Below are 17,115 nucleotides of genomic sequence, written 5' to 3'. Positions count from 1 at the left end.
AATCACTTGGCAGGTCACTAATGCCTTACATGAACACATTCCCTCAATTGCAGAAAGACAGGCCTGTAGCAACAAGGCAAGCAAACCAAGCCAATGCCAGGCCAATGCCAGGCCAATGCTAATACACATTCTGCAAACATTACAATACCATGGCTCCTTGGTCTGGGTGCTGTACAAGTTTAGACCTGGCACATTATTATCCATGAGCCTTTTGTTTTCTGCTCTGTGTTTTAGATGAGTTAAAGTCATCTAAACTACCCCCATAATGTTTCGGATGAGCACATCTGCAGCTCCTCTGTTTAACATTACAGGAAAACAGGTGAAATCTCCAGACTTATTAAACCAAGGACTCCAGAGAGCAGACCTGGGGGTGGACGCACATTACAGAGCACCAAGTAATCAATCAGACTGGTCTGTTTCTTTATGAGGTCGATAAAATATAGAAGTGTTTGCATTTAATAATGTGAAAAACATTCTGTTAAAATTTAAGTCTTTCCAGTCCTGCCACGATCACAAAGGGTTTCACAGTAACTGCTTAAGTGCTGTTACGATAGTGTCTTCAGTTTTAGTGTTTCCATGATCATACACTGTCCTGGACATTTATATCACTATGTCCATGTAAACAGTCCTTCTTTCCTATGTTTAGCATTTTTAAAAACCTGATTTATACCACATCAGTCATAATAATGACACACGTTTTATTATGAAACGTTTAGAGTTAATATTGCTCCATTTTTCAAGACCTATATATGAAAGTGTTTACTGATGTAAATTTACAACAGGGACACATTAAGTATGTGCATAGAGGGCACCCATTAGCACACGTCATGGGGAAAATAGAAGATTAACTTGCTGATTAACTTTTCACCATGCAAGTGTGTTATGAGCGGCACGGTGGCGCAGCAGGTAGTGTCATAGTCACACAGCTCCAGGGGCCTGGAGGTTGTGGGTTCGATTCCCGCTCCGGGTGACTGTCAGTGAGGAGTTGGTGTGTTCTCCCCGTGTCCGCATGGGTTTCCTCCGGGTGCTCCGGTTTCCTCCCACAGTCCAAAAACACATGTTGGTAGGTGGATTGGCGACTCAAAAGTGTCCGTCCGTGTGTGTGTGTTCTAGTAAAGCTTCCTCTGGAAATCAGATGACATACTTCCCCAGAGTTGTCTAAGTTGTTCAAGCTCACCCTGTTAAAATTAGCTAAAGCACAGACCCTTACTGATGGATGCCAATCTCCAGGACATTATCTGGGTGTCCACTGCAAATTTTCTTAAAGCAAATGTAGCTCATTATGTCAGTGTCCCAAGACCCCCGCCCCACCCCCCCCCCCCCCCCCGGACATCAGAGTTCTTCATCTATGAGTACAGAAGGTTCCCAAGAAGACTAATATTAAACTTATCTGCACATATTCATCACCATTTTATAAGCATTGCTTTTGTTAAGCTCTCCAAGACTGTTTTTTGCCTGGCTTCTGATTTTTGTATTACATTTACTTGACTTTATTTTGTGGTTCCTTGTTTGGGAATGTGTTCTAATAAATGCCTGCAAACCTCTTTGTCTCCTGGTGTTGCGTCCGTCACACTCAGCACAAGCACTGCCAAATGTCGGGTAGAAAGCGCTGTGCAAACACTGGACAGAGTAAAATAGTGTTAATAGATAAGTGTGCACTTTACCAATTGCAGTTTGCCACGTTTCTTTACTCCACCTCCCTCCTTGGAGAGCACTGCCAGGTAATTTGAGTTAGAACAGCCTTTGGCACAGTTCGCCAAGATACTCTGCTAAATAGAGCTGTGAACCTGACTGCCACCACTGACACAGCTACCTATCCCAGACGTGAGAGTCGTGAGACAGATGATGTTCCTGTGTGTTCAGGGTAGAAATGAAGAGAGAGAAAAACATAGATGTCATTAACAAATGCCACTCAGCTCTCAGTTTAATAAACAGTTCTTCTCATAAATTAGTCTGTAGTTACTACATCTTCACAGTATAAAGATGTATCATATAAATATGACTTCCCATTTCCATGTTCCATAAAATGATGTAGTAAATATCAATACACCCAGCTTTCACATTGTTTCTATTTCATATTTTACTCTAATGTTACTGTAAACAGAATGTGTTCATTGTCAGGCACAGTCTCTTATATTCACAGACTTTTTCAGTTTCACATTTCAGTTCAGAGCAAATTGTCACATACGAATAAATGATTTTCTCCAGTAATACATATTAAGCTTCTCTCTGTAGTCTAAGTATATATCAGTGTATCTACCATATGAAATGAGAGAAGAAAAGTACAGGTGAAATATTGTATTTTAATAGTCTACAATAGTACAATAGTCTGCCTACAGCAGCATTTAACCCCTGTTAACAGCTAGCCTATATTTATAGCACAAACAGAGAATAATACCGCCGAGTGACTTAACCGAAACTCATAATAAACAGCATGAGTCCCACTACAACTCTGTTTCTCCAAAGTTAGCATCAAACTTGTAAAACTCGATACAAATCTGAAAATATGTGCTGTTTATTATTATTGTTATTTTAGAAAGGTTTATAGTGATTTTAAACTTATTGCCCACTTGTAATTACAATGTAGAAAAAATGAAGAGACAAACACCCGAGCTTGTTAGGACACGCCGCTGACTGTGGCCCCCTTCTGGCGACAACTGGCAATGGCAGGCATACTCACCTCCTAAGAGCACATTTGAAAGTAATATTCGAAAAATGAATCATATGGAAACACAGGTGTATACCACACTTTTTGTGCATGTGAGAAAACTCTCATGTGTTCATTTTAAAAATTTTAAATTGTAAAAGTGAAAGTGGAGTAAGGATCTGAAATATACTGTGCACATATGTAAAAAAATATAGGGAAAAACATTGTGAATGTGATTAAAATGTTAGAAGACAGACAAATAGTTCAGCTGTTCTTAATTATAAATTTATAAATTATACATAATTAAAAAGCAGCTGAATAATGTCTGTCCTGTGGCTGAATGACGGTCAGTTTGCTCATGTTTCCACTGAGGGCACTCTGGAGTTGGACTCCTCCCTTGTGCAGGAATCAATAAATTCCTCAAGGTGCTTCTTCTACGAGCTGCTACACGTAGGGTGACCATATGTTGAAAAAGAGGACACGTCTTTAGACTTCTTCTCAAGTCTAAAAAAGAGGACATGTCCGGGTAAAAGAGGACATGTCTGGGTAAAAGAGGACGTCTGGTCACATTAGCTATACGACGGTGTCTCAGTGTGGAAATAGAGCCCATGGGAAAAAGAGCCACAATGATTTTGACAATATGAAGACACAAAATTAAAATTATAGAGTTGGAGAATGGGGCTATTAGTGACTAGTGGGATGTTTGTTGTTGGTGTTGTGACGTCATATGTCAAAGGATGTTGGTAAGATGGCCGATGTACTGCTTTAACAGTCAGGCGCTGTGCACTGGATCCAGTTCAGTACGCACTACTCAAGTACGTGATTTTGGACAGAGACATAGTCTCAAGAACACATTTTCAACTTTTTTTTCACCTTGCCCTTCAGGGCTTCCTTACCTACCGACCCACAGCTATGAAATAAAACAACCCAGGCACTTTTTGTGATCTGTTGAAGTCTGAATAACATGGGATAAAATGAGTGTTCTGATTTTGTGCTGTGTCTTGCGTTTATAGCAGTCACGTCCTACCCTTCTGAGGCTCTCTAATCACATTACAGCACACGCGTTCTTGTGAGCGTTCAAAGATGATGTTAAATCGAGGTTAAATAACAAACATAACGAGCATGAAGTAATATGTACTGAGTAAATTTGGCTGAAATTAGAAGAGAACAAAGCAAGAAAAAACAGCATTTCTGCTCCTTGTGTCTCACTGCTGAGTGCTTTCCAATTTGGAGTAAACAGAGGATCATTTTCTACTCTCTATTTTTCTATTGAAACTGGTCGTTGGTAACAGAGCTGTTTAGAAAATAGCTGTTTAGAAAATAGAAATATGCTCAGTATTTTATGAAATAATATATATATCATTTATATATATATATATATATATATATATATATATATATATATATATATATATATATATATATATACATCATTTGCAAGCTTTCCAGTTTTTTATTTTTTGCATGCTGGCAACCGGTCTAGTGTGTTTACATGTCCTAGTATCAGTAACTGGCTAAAACAAAAAGTCTCGGTCTTGTATGCTAGGCTTCCTCTCTCATTGCTCACAGCAGAGAAAATGCATCTGGGGTTTGAGAAGCACAAACTGAGATGAGGATATTGCTCTGTTCCTGCGCCATAGGTGGGTATTATTCATTTATTTTTGCTGCTCCAGATTAGGAGCAGCACGCTAGCGCAGCAGGTAGTGTCGCAGTCACAGAGGGTCCTGGAGGTTGTGGGTTCGAATCCCACTCCGGGTGACTGTTTGTGAGGAGTGTGATGTGTTTGTGTGTATGCGTGGGTTTGTTCCGGATGCTCCAGTTTCCTCCCACGCGGAATGGTGACTCGAATGTGTCCATAGGTGTGAATGTGTGTGTTGCCCTGTGAAGGACTGGCGCCCCCTCCTTGCGCCCAATGATTCCAGGTAGGCTCTGGACCCACCGTGACCCTGAACTGGGTAAGTGCTTACAGACAACGAATGACTGATTGAATGTTCCAGATTACTTAAGGTGGATATGTCTCCAATTTCTGGAGATGGATAACTGGATGAAAGTAAACCCAGAACGAAAGTGCTACAAAACTAAACAACTCATGTAACAGATCAGTGTGTGTGATAATTCAAATGGTAAAAACATGCAGACAAGTTAAACTTTAAAACCATTAAAAGACCTTAAAAGATGTAGAAGTTTCTGAATGTAAACAAACCATAAAGAACTCTCCCAATTGTAGATATTCCATTTAACTTTAGGGAAAAGGATAAAATATGTCCCTTTGAAATTACTCTTTAGGAAATCAAAACTACGAATGAACTATATTGCACCAGCTTTCAAATGACCTATATACATCTCATACCAAAGTATATTGATTCTTTGTGTTTGTCAGATGTTCTGTAAGTAATTATGTTTGGCAGACAGGGTGCTTATTCCTTTAAGGTTTGGATATGGCATGCATTTCCTCAATAAGGATAGAAATCCCAAGTAATATATTCCTTCATTTCCTCTATCCTTGTTAATATAATGTAATAATAAAAAATACTAAGGAGAAGGAGGAGAAAATGTAGACCACAGAGAAATTCAAAGAAAATCTAAACCAGAGAGCAGACAGTGGGACTAAGAGCTTACCGTAGACATTGTGAATATAAAGTACATGTCTTTAAAGGCTATGTTCATGCTTTTAATCTAAAACCCTGTGTATTAAACTCTGAGTGTGTCTCCTCTCCATGTGCTGCTCTGCAGTCGCTTTAATGGGAAGCTCCTGTGTCTGTAAATGGATAAAAAAAACAAAGTGTCTGGGTCCGGTGCTAGGCTTTCTCTCTCTCTGCTCACGGCAAAGAAACGCCATCTGTAGGTTTTTAGACAACGGAAAGACTCCATATGCTGAAAAGCACCAAATGAGATGAGGATGTTGCTCTATTCCTGCTCCATGGGTGGACAATATTGACATATTCTTGCTATATTGAATTACTTAAGATTGCATGCTCCAAATCCACTGCATGTCTACAATATTCAAAGAAAATCATGTGCTGTATCTCCAGAACAGTAACTTTATAGGAGAAGGAAAAACAGCAACAATATTATTGTCAAAATCTACAGTCAGGATATGCCTTTATGAATACTGAACCAGTGGGTTTGTCCCAATTTAAACACAGGATTTGTACTCTATTTCTCATTAAACATATATAATAAAAATTAAATTTACACTTTTATATAAAAATATTTTTGATCTTTGTGTCATATGGAATAGTCACAAAAGCAATATATTCTTAACACAAATTCACTGAAAATCAACTTATTTGTACCTCACCGAACTAAAGATTGTAGTGGGTTTGTCAGATGGGAGTCTTTACATTAAACGTTATAATTTAACAATAGTTATTTAGTAGTAAATTAATAAAACATCAAATAAGCATTTATTGTATCTTTCTTTATGTTATGTAAAATATTTTTTTCGACCTCATCTTCAATGGCTGTAGTCGAGAGGCTGAGGACGCATACGTCAGTTCTAATCTGGCTGGTTGATAATCGGACACTTCTGTTCTGCAGACTCGCTGGACTGGTTGACCTGTTTTCAGTGGTTTCAACCTGTGGGCGGTGCCCCCAGTGGGCCTCGGTGGTACTACAGGGGGCCGTTGGCCAATAATTGTTTATTTTTTCTTGATTTTTCCTTCGGTTTTGCAAAGTAAATATCTTTCCGATAAACATTAACAAAAACATTATATGATGAGACATTATGTAAATTTGCAAAAATAAAACATTTCGGCTCGTTTTGTGGAGCCGGCTCTTTTGGCTCGGCTCTTCATAAAGAGCCGGCTCTTTCGGCTCCTAAATGGCTCTTTGTTTTACCACTTATTTCCACTGGTACAGAACAGTATTACCTACATTTTACATGACTATACGGACAAAATATTATTGTTCAATATTAAAAATAATAAATAGTGTTGCAATGGCCAATTGTTTTTATTGTTTTTTGTTTTGTTTTTTTTGTCTTGTAATAACTCGCTGATTGCACACATACATTCAGTTGTATAAATAACTGGATTTTTATTTAAACACCTTAATAAAAAATCACTTGTAAACTATGAAATATAGCCAATGGAACCCAAAAGGTAGGTATTACAAAATAGCTTGTTAAATTAAATAATCATTAATTTCTGGGTAATAAACAAATACAAAGTGCAAAACAGCAGCGGTAGTGATTAAAACAACCACTACTGTCAACAAACATTTAACTGATTTAACATTTTCTTCAACTATTTTTTGGAAGGCAGACTGGCATTCAGGAAAACCAAGTGTCTCAGCTTGGAGGGTTGGAGCTTGCTTGTTGTTCTCTGATTGGTTGAATGACAAGCCTTAGAAAAAAATGGCTCTGTTTTAGACAGGAACCGGCTCTCATCTTTCACTTACAAGAGCCGGCTCTTTGAACCGGTTCGTTCGCGACCGACACATCACTAGTGCTCCTTAGTTTGTTTTGCAGAGCACACAGCATAGTATCACGACATGACCGACAAAACTAGCACATGTTTATTAGTGGGAAAGAAAAATTAATCATATTGAGTTTTACTCACCACAGATCCATCCATCCTTTATTTGTAACCCTTATCCAATTCAGGGTCACGGTGGGTCCAGAGCCTACCTGGAATCATTGGGCGCAAGGCGGGAACACACCCTGGAGGGGGCGCCAGTTCCTCAGAGGGCAACACAGACAGACACAGGCACACACACACAGTGTCACTTTTTGAGTCGCCAATCAACGTGTGGACTTTTGTTTTAGAACCGAAGCACCCGGAGGAAACCCACGCAGACACGGGGAGAACACACCACACTCCTCACAGACCGTCACCCGGAGGAAACCCACGCAGACACGGGGAGAACACACCACACTCCTCACAGACCGTCACCCGGAGCGGGAATCGAACCCACAACCTTGAGGCTGGGCCACTTCTCTGAGCAGAAAATCAAGCATAAACCAAAATGAAGTAAATACAGGAATGAGACCTTAGCGCTAGTGTTCACACGGGAACAGAAAACGAACCGTTACCGCTCTGCGGTGTTGTTCAGAGGTCTTAAAGCTTAAGCCAAACTAATTACGTTGCCTCTTGGACTGAACATAGCGAGTAAGCATCTAAACATAATAAAGGCTACGTTGTTGTGCTGTATTTGTTTATATTTTACATGGTCGATTAAATATTCGTGTGGGCCGCGGAACTGTTTGTGGTGGGGTATCTCTGTTCTAGAGGGGTTTCTAATGGAAACACCCCTTAGCGACGCGATGAGAAAACGATTTGTTTTCCCTGTAAACGCCTTCTGTGTTTCTATTTCTGGAACGAAATAAAAACATTATAAAAGTGATGGTACATGGTGGTTTTCAGTCTATTTTGGTGCATGAGACTTTGGGCATCTTTAAGTCTGAGTAATTGTTTGTGGAGGATAATTTTCCTACAGACTGCACTGTGGTATTCGCCAAACACTCACTCTATTTTCAAGTGCGTGACTACTACACACAAGTGGGTAACAATAAAAGCCAGTCGAAAACCGAGGAAAAGTCCTTCAGTTCAAACTACATAATTTAAGCAACGCACTAAAGCATTAAATTGTACACAGAATGAACAACAAAAATGAATGTATAAACACTTTCAGTTAAGAGACACTGGGCATAATGTATATATATATATATTAAACATAAACGTCTTACTGTAGTCTTTTCAAGTAATTGGTAAGCAAACCTTTGCTATTTGAATTATATATTAAAACTAAAATACAAATGTATAAGCCCTTTTTTCCAAGTTTCTTTTAAAGGTGCCCCCCCCCACACATTTATAGCCGATTGTGTAATAGCTGCGCACTCAACCATGCGGGAAAGAATAAAGGCGCCTGGTTTTCCGAGCTGACCATTAGTGAAGGCGGGGTGCCTTAGAAACAGACGAAAATAACAGAAACTGGTGCCTCCCACCCGTTGAAAAGCAACACATTTTACTGCGTATCCAGTGCTTTCTTTAAGAAGAAGGTGAGAATTGTTTCATATTCTGTGTGGGATTTAGCTCTGTAAGTTTATAGGTTTTTTATTGTAATATGGTTTTGTAAGTCGCTGGTTTTAAACAGGATTGTGCTGGAATCGCAGTGAAGACTCTCTCTGATGGTGTTTTTCTGAAATGTTAAAAATTTAGCGAGATTATTTTTTTCATTTTTGATGTGGTATGTACAGCTGTATTTATAGCAATGTTTAAAGAGCTGAGGTTTTGGAAAATACCCGCCGTCTATTTATAGTCGTTTAATAATAGACGTTTTCACTTTTTATACTTGAGTTTCTTCATGTGCTACTACAATTAAAACGAATAGTGATTCTCATCATTACTTGGTCCTTTAATGTATGGCTTGACTGCTCGCGCAGACACAGGGAGAAACTTGGACACAGGAACGCGTTTGTTAGCTGCGTGAATTCCAGGGCTGCAAGACAGTGTGACAAGTAACCCAATAGCTAAAGAATGTGTGTGAGTAAATGCACCAGGAATAAGAGAAGTGTGTGTAGGTGTGTTTCATTAAGTCTTCAGCCTGGGGGCAGGTGTAGTGAAAAAAACGAGCGAGGAGATATGCATATCCTGGATGACATCATGTCAGAATACTAGCACAGAGAAAGTGAGTTAGGCTGGGCTTTTCTACACCTCACAGAGAGAAGCTAAAGTAGATATTTATAAAATTTGACCCCAGGTTTGTGTGCTTGATAATCTGGAGTGTGCCGCAGGTCACAGGATGTGGGTAAAGGGCTTGTTCAAACTAAAAGATAAATACTACCAAATAATGAAAGATTTCTCTGTAGTTTACAAAGACAACTTTTATTTATTTACTATTTTTAAAAATAACACAGTTTTCTCTGTTAATGGTTATTAATTTTAATCAAGTTCTGAATTGATACAGTTATAATTTATAAGTTTTGTTTTGTTTTACCACAGGGCAACACTGTCATATTACATCTTCAAAATAATTGTGATGCTCCACTGATCTGTAATAGGAAGAACAGAGCCTCTGTCATTACTAAGCTGGCCTCAGGGCTAAAGATTATTAACTTACAGAAAAGTAATCTGTCTATTTTCCTTCCCCAGGTCGCACTTCCCAAGTGACTGTTCCCTCACCATGCCTTGCGTATGTGTGTTGTGCATATATGTACTGGCATTATGTATCTTTCATGGCTCTGTGTCTCAGTCTGTGCCTCCAACATATGGGGAGAGGGGCTCTAACCTGGGCTTGCAAGTGTTTTTGAAAGTGGCTGAAGGAAAGCAGCAGGAAAATGTGGTTCTCTCCCCCCATGGAGTGGCCTCTGTCCTAGGCATGCTACTGCCAGGGGCCCATGGCAACACCAAAAGCCAGCTTCTCTCAGGACTTAAGTATAAAAGGAAAGGTGAGAGGATGTGAGTGAGAGTAAAATGTGCTTGATAAATCTGGAAGGTTTTTTAATAAATCATAGGGCCGTAGACGGTGTAATAGAGCGTTTCAGTAAAGTGCAATTATTTGTCATTGCACAACATACAATGAAATGTGTCTTCCACATTTAACCCATCTGTGGCAGCAAACACACAAACACGTCTACCGGTCTAGTCGGGGGGTGGGGGGCATCTCCAGCACCCAGGGAGCAGTTGTGGGTTTGGGACCTTGCTCAAGGGATGAGGACTGTGCTTTTCATTCACTCCCACAGCCCCCAATTTTCCTGAGGATTGTTGGAATTGTACCAACGACCTTTCAGCCCTAAGCCCTCTTCTCTAACAATTAGGCCATGGCTCCCCACAGAGGGGGATAAAGAGAAGGCGTATGTACAGTACGACTTAGATGTAATTCATATGAAATGAGATAATGATCTGAGACTGGGGAAGAATATTTAGGTTATCTCTGCTAATACCCAGGGTCAGAACCAAATCCAAGGTATGATTACAGTAATGTGTAGCTCCAGTCACGTTCTGTGTGATGCTGACAGAGTCTGAGATCGATGTAAATGCCTTCGTTAATGGATCACCTGTCTTTTCGAAATGAATGTTAAAATCTCCCATTATGAATTTATCAGCGCACACGACTAAGACTGCGGCGAAACCACTAATTCTTTTAGAAATTCTGAGAAGAAGATAAAAACATGACGGGACTTAATTTCCAATGTGCAATTCTGGATGATTACACACTGAATGAATGTAGCCACAATCTGAATGAATGTGGTCTGTGATAATTGACTGACAACTATGCTAAAAGCTGTGCTCTCTCTTAGGTCCGTATAAGATGCTGCAGAAGCTACATAAGACTCTGACATCCAATGTCGACATGGTAACCATTGCCAATGCACTTTTCCCCCAGGAGGGAGTGACCATACTAAATGATTTTTTGACTAGCAATAGAGAAAACTTTCTGGCTGAAAGTCAGACACTTAACTACGGCAACCCACAGCAGGCTGCAGATGTCATAAATGAGTGGGTCAACAACAGAACAAAAGGTATAAAACTCAGTGGCACCCCTTGTGTCTTTGTAATTTATGGCAGTGTTTCGTATAAAATTACAGAATCTTGAAAATCTGGGAATTTCAATTAATAGCAAAGTTCAATCATTAATCGGACCTAATGCATACTTTTTTTTCTTCTCCTCCTTATCTCTTCAAGGCCACATCCAGAGTCTTGTGAACGCAGACATGTTGGACCCGGTTCTGACGCGACTGGTGGCAGTTAATTCCATATATTTCAAAGGCCTGTGGAAATCACGCTTTCAGGCAAAGGGCACCAAGATGAGAAGCTTCACTGGTGGAGATGGAAAATCCTACAAAGTGCCTATGATGTCCCAGCTTTCTGTCTTCAACACGGGTGAGGCATGACCTGTTTGACGAGAAGGGTTTTAGGAAATGAAATATCAATCATTCATATGCATGCATTTATATGTATATGCCTTACAGTACAATACACATCAATAAACAAATACTCCTCACACACATTTTGGGAATACATCCTCCTCCTTTTTCATTTATTTTTCTCATAGGTTTAATTGGAACTGAAGTAACACTAATGTTATGTTGCATTTATTGTATACTCAATTTGTAACCCGCAATTATGCCCATTTTAACCAAAACATACCTGTTTCTGCTCAGGTTTGGCAAACACTCCTAGTGGTGAAAAGTATAAGGTTATTGAGTTACCGTACCATGGCAACAGCATGAGCATGTTTATAGCATTACCTTTGGAGGAATCCACGCCACTGTCAGCAATTTTGCCTCACCTCTCCACGGAAACAGTGCAGGGTTGGACTAAACTGATGCACAAGACGAAGATCCACCTCCTGCTTCCTAAGTAAGCACATACTTATTGAAACATGTATTTTGTATTGAACATTAAAGCAAGCTTTGCTTGCTTAAGCACTTGTGCTTTTGTATTCTAGAGGTGGATTAAAAACTTTAAAAATCATTTCAAGCCATATTAAATACCTAAACATGCCGTTCAAATGGATTAATCTCTCTCTCTCTGTCTCTATGAATATGAATAGGTTCACAGCAGAGGCAGAGGTGGATCTGGAGGGCCCTCTCGCAGCTCTTGGCATAACGGATGTTTTTAATGAGGGAAAAGCTGACTTCAGGCACCTCAGTGAGTGATGACCATTTTGTTTTTTCAGTTGAAACAGAATCTGGGGCTTCGAAACCATGAACATAAAATTTAGATTTATAATCATTTTTATGATGAGCAACAGAGGAAAAAAAAAATCAAAATCTGTCTCTGTCTGTGTGTCTTTCTTTTTCTGCCTTTGTCTGTGTGTCTCTGTCTCTCTCTGTCTGTGTCGCTCTCTTCCTGTCTCTCTCTCTCTGTAGGCAGCGAGTGCATGGACACTGCTTTCTTTTCTCAGCCTCACACTCTTTTCCTTTTTTATTTATTTTGTATAATGTGGTACTTCAGGTGAACCCCCTGCTGCTTTCAGCACTGCCACATTCTCTTGTGCCTTTCATGAAGATGGTGGTCTGTGTAAATAATAAACAAACAAGAGACAGAACAAAAATAGCTTATTATTAACTGATTTTTAAAGGCATAGACCTTTATTAACCTTATTCTGCTGTATAAGGTTATCAAGCTTGTCTAAGCTCACACAGAGACTTGCTCCAGCTGGCACTGCATTAGTGCAATATTAATGGCTATATTCTCTTATATGATTTGCCTCCTTTGTGGTGTATGCTGTGTTCTTTATTTGATTAATGACAATCTCATACGGAAAAATCCAGAGTTACTTTGAACTAAGCCAAAATGGCTACATTTTCGTACAAGATTCTGTATTTAACATTTACATACACAGTATAGATCAGGCAACATATCATGTCTAATTACATGTATCTCCGTGTGTGTTTAGTTACTACATCATTTGAACACAATATTCATTCATTCATTCATTCATTATCTGTAACTGCTAGTCCAATTCAGGGTCGCGGTGGGTCCAGAGCCTACCTGGAATTATTGGGCGCAAGGCGGGAATACACCCTGGAGGGGGCGCCAGTCCTTCACAGGGCAACACAGACACACACATTCACATTCACTCACACCTACGGACACTTTTGAATCGCCAATCCAACTGCATCGTGTGTTTTTGGACTGTGGGAGCACCCGGAGGAAACCCACGCGGACACAGGGAGAACACACCAACTCCTCACAGACAGTCACCCGGAGCGGCAATCGAACCCACAACCTCCAGGTCCCTGGAGCTGTGTGACTGCGACACTACCTGCTGCACCACCGTGCTGCCCCTTGAACACAACAGCTGTCCTCATTATGAATCTCATTATGAGTGACAAATAGAAACGCTCCAAAATTACTCTGTGAATTACTGTGAATATGATTGTTTTTCATCCATTTCCACTGAAATTTAAGATTTTTTTCCCCTTCTCCTTTAAAGTTTCTGTTTTGGGAGATACATATTTTTCTTTGGACAGTGACTAAATGAAAAAAACCTCTTTCATGCTGCACGTGTATTATTTTCCTGCTTGACTAGATCTCTCTTGCCCTTTGTGTCTGAGTGAAAGTGACGTCGCTTACATCTGTTCTCGGATGAGAACCACAGAGCTTCCATTCCTCTACGAGGCTGAGAATAAAATCACTCTCAGTCGAGAAATGTGCCGAGCAGATGAACTAATTCAATCAAAAAAAAAAAATAAAAATTGTGTTATTTGAGCCCCTCACTTTCACACATTTTTTTAGTTCTTCCCCCTTGTGGTGATATGTGGTATAACTGAAAACAGAAATGTGAAGTTAAAGTGTAGTTGTCTTTATTTATTTAATATCCTTTACATAATATTCATTATAGTGTTCCATTTTCCTCATGTTTCTCAGGTTTAGAGCCTCTTTATGTCTCCAAGGCTCTACAGAAAGCTAAGATTGAAGTAAATGAAAAAGGGACTAAAGCAGCTGCTGCCACAAGTAAGTGCTGTAAAAGTGTAAACAATGTACAAACATGTTTTGAGAAATTACATATAAAGTCATTAAATGGGACAGACAGCATATTGCTACAGTGAAATTTTGTCAGAAAAATTTTCACTAACACAATAACACTGACACATTTGAGTAAACAAAACATGAGATTACTGCTACTATTACTACTACAACACACAAAAAAACAAGATTAAGTGACAGAATTAATTAAAGTGTGTGAGGTCAGCACCCCAAACAGTCTTTTTTTTTTTTTTTGGACCTGGGAGCTCATGCCCCCGTTAAAGGTCAATCAATCCGTCTACAATGGTGACTCCGTTGTTCATTAAATATGGCTGTCCACTGGGTGAGTTGGCCCTGAAAATCCCATAACCTGCACTGACCCAGTACAGCACCAAGGTGGGCTTCAACTCAAAGTAATGTACACTGCAAATGACTTCTATGGCATCGCTCAAATAACCCTTTGTAGCACCCTTCATGAATTGGTCTATCGCAATGAATGTCCCAGTGATGTCCACGGCAGCCCACTCCATGGACACAATGGAGCCTGTTGTTTGTAGTGGTGCTCAACAGATCTTTGTTGGCATTTTTTCTGCAGTTCATGTCACAGCAATGTTCAAAACAACACTGAAGCCTAAAAAGCTGATGGCGTTTAAGGAAGCGTGTTTAATCCTTAATGTGAATGGCATTCTATACAAACAGAAGTGGATATGACACAGCCCCATCATTACAGTTAATATATTTTCATGTTACACAGTAACTGTACTCCAGTTTGCTTAGCCAACAACTGAATTAAGCCACCACTTGAGACGACACCACCCTGCACTGTGACTGCTGGTATGTGTGTCCAGAATAAAGGGCCCACCTACTTGAGGAAATGCCAGTACAGAGGCTTTGTTCAGCTGAAAGCTATGCACCCGGAAATTTTTTTTTTGAAGGACTGAGGCTGTGATAGAGAAGCCTTGCAGTATGAAACGAGGCCCAGCAAACTCTGCAACTGTTAAACATTGTGTGGCATTGACCAGTGCTGCACATACTTTATCTTCTCCATGTCTGTTGTCATGCAGAGGCCGCTGACCACATGGTCAAGAAACAAACATTTCTTTAGGTGCAGGCAGAGATGGACTGATTTGTTTAACATCAGTGCTGTAGGACCTTATCAAACAGTATGTGTTTTCCATCAAACCATCATAATATCAAACACATGACTAGGCAAGCCGGCCTAGCACCCATTTTAATTATACAGAAAGTCGTATGAAATAAACTGTATTTTAAAACTCTGTGACAGTGGTTTCAAGTTTAATTAAAAACTAAACAGTTACTCGGTTTTGAGATAATCCCAGGTTACATATAAATGCATTACACTGGGTGTATATGGATAGGTCTGCCGTTAGGTGTTTGAATATACTTTTAATGATTTGAACACACATTATGTTTTTATTGCTCTCTGTCTTTCATTCTAGCTGCAGTTTTGCTGGCCAGATCCTCACCTCCATGGCTGACAGTTAATAGACCATTCCTGTTCCTCATCAGACATAATCCCACAGGTATATTATGTACTCTAATACGATGTTCCCTCACACATTTATACACTGAACGATCAATGAATTAGGAACACCTACCTTGTATTTACACTCACTGTTCATTTTATCAGCTCCACTGACCACATAGGAGCCCTATGTAGTTCCACAGTTAGTGTAGGACACCTCTTACACTTCATACTTGTTATCCCCATTTTACCCTGCTTTTCAGTAGTTCAACAGAGCAGGTGTGATGTGGTGGTGGATCATTCTCAGCGCTGCAGTGACACTGACGTGGTGGTGGTGTGTTACCTGCAACGTGTGTTTTTGGACTGTGGGAGGAAACCGGAGCACCCGGAGGAAACCCACGCGGACACGGGGAGAACACACCAACTCCTCACAGACAGTCACCCAAAGCGGGAATCAAACCCACAACCTCCAGGCCCCTGGAGCTGTGTGACTGCGACACTACCTGCTGCGCCACCGTACCGCCCTATATTAGATATATATTTAGTATTAATTATACCAAATATTTATTATACTAAACAAAGAGCACAAGACAATGTAGACAAAATTGTAAGGAAATAATCCTGATTTATATCTACTGCAATGATGACTTTGTGTTTTATCTACATACTGACTCATATATTCATTATTTTCCAAATCTGTTCTTTTCTGCAGGAACCATTCTTTTTGCTGGCCAAATCAATAAGCCTTGAACAGTCCAATAAAGAAGATACACATCCACAATTACATTTCATTTTTTTAAACATATTTTACTTCCACTAATTTGTTAAAATTGATTTTACTTTGTTAATTTGACTTCATGGCACACAGCACTGAGCAATGTTACATTTCCCTTTACTCACATTCTTGTCAAATTGGTGGTTTTCATTAATGTCTTTCATTTAGGTTGTAACTGCAGTGTTGAAACTGTTAAACCCGTTTTCTTTACCCAGTCATTGTATTGTCATCTTGGTACGAAATAAACCTGCTTTATTATGATTTTTTTTTCTTTACATTTTTATTTGTTGCATATGCCATTTCATGTGAAGTTACATGCATCGTAATAGTAATGTGGTAATTCAGACAACGTTGCCTTTTTAGATAAAATGTTGTATATGTTGTAACTTTAGCTGTTAGCGTAGGTTTAATAAAATATGTGAACATGCTTTTATCCAAGCTGTTTTGATTTCTGTCAAGATTTTTTTGTATTATTTCAGATAATAGTGTTATGAATACCCCTAACTACTCCCCTTCCTTGTACAATGTCTTTTTCCCATTTAAATTTTAACAGAACATTAATTTTATGTAAAGAAACAATAACTAATAATAATTAAAATGACACAATGTACGAGTTTAAACATAACAAAACAAAAAATAAGTTTGGAATTATTACATGTGAATTGTCTTTTATAAAAAAATATATCAAGATAATCTTTTGAAATTCTTTTTTAAACCAGAAATGAACATCATTTTCCTTTTTCAAACTGAATTTTATAATTAAACGTTGTTCTCCTCGGTAACTATT

At 39.3% G+C, this 17,115-nt stretch overlaps 1 protein-coding gene across 3 annotated transcripts; it reads left to right on the top strand.

The window, feature by feature from the left end:
• Positions 1 to 8,509: 8,509 nt before the first annotated feature.
• serpine2 (serpin peptidase inhibitor, clade E (nexin, plasminogen activator inhibitor type 1), member 2) lies at positions 8,510 to 16,902 on the top strand. Of its 3 annotated transcripts, none has more exons than XM_066676847.1 (9): positions 8,510 to 8,648; positions 9,742 to 10,037; positions 10,890 to 11,111; positions 11,275 to 11,472; positions 11,754 to 11,952; positions 12,146 to 12,243; positions 13,969 to 14,055; positions 15,528 to 15,611; positions 16,266 to 16,902. In XM_066676847.1, exons 2-9 carry the CDS (start codon positions 9,773 to 9,775, stop codon positions 16,301 to 16,303), a joined length of 1,191 nt encoding a protein of 396 aa, XP_066532944.1. In that variant the 5' UTR covers positions 8,510 to 8,648; positions 9,742 to 9,772; the 3' UTR covers positions 16,304 to 16,902. The 3 variants fall into 3 exon arrangements, with proteins under 3 accessions (XP_066532944.1, XP_066532926.1, XP_066532934.1); XM_066676829.1 differs by lacking the exon at positions 16,266 to 16,902 and adding an exon at positions 15,817 to 16,175; XM_066676837.1 differs by lacking the exons at positions 8,510 to 8,648; positions 16,266 to 16,902 and adding exons at positions 9,264 to 9,349; positions 15,817 to 16,175.
• Positions 16,903 to 17,115: the final 213 nt, after the last annotated feature.

This window comes from Hoplias malabaricus, chromosome 1 (genome assembly GCF_029633855.1).
Source record: "Hoplias malabaricus isolate fHopMal1 chromosome 1, fHopMal1.hap1, whole genome shotgun sequence".
NCBI lineage: Eukaryota > Metazoa > Chordata > Actinopteri > Characiformes > Erythrinidae > Hoplias > Hoplias malabaricus.
This window is presented reverse-complemented; position numbering and strand designations above follow the sequence as displayed.

Bases quoted from the DNA above. Each gene is read 5' to 3' on its own strand.
- serpine2 (XM_066676829.1), top strand. From the start codon at position 9,773: ATGCCTTGCGTATGTGTGTTGTGCATATATGTACTGGCATTATGTATC. The intron at 14,056-15,527 runs GTAAGTGCTGTA...CTTTCATTCTAG, and splicing joins TAAAGCAGCTGCTGCCACAA to CTGCAGTTTTGCTGGCCAGA. The intron at 15,612-15,816 runs GTATATTATGTA...CCTGCTTTTCAG, and splicing joins CATCAGACATAATCCCACAG to TAGTTCAACAGAGCAGGTGT.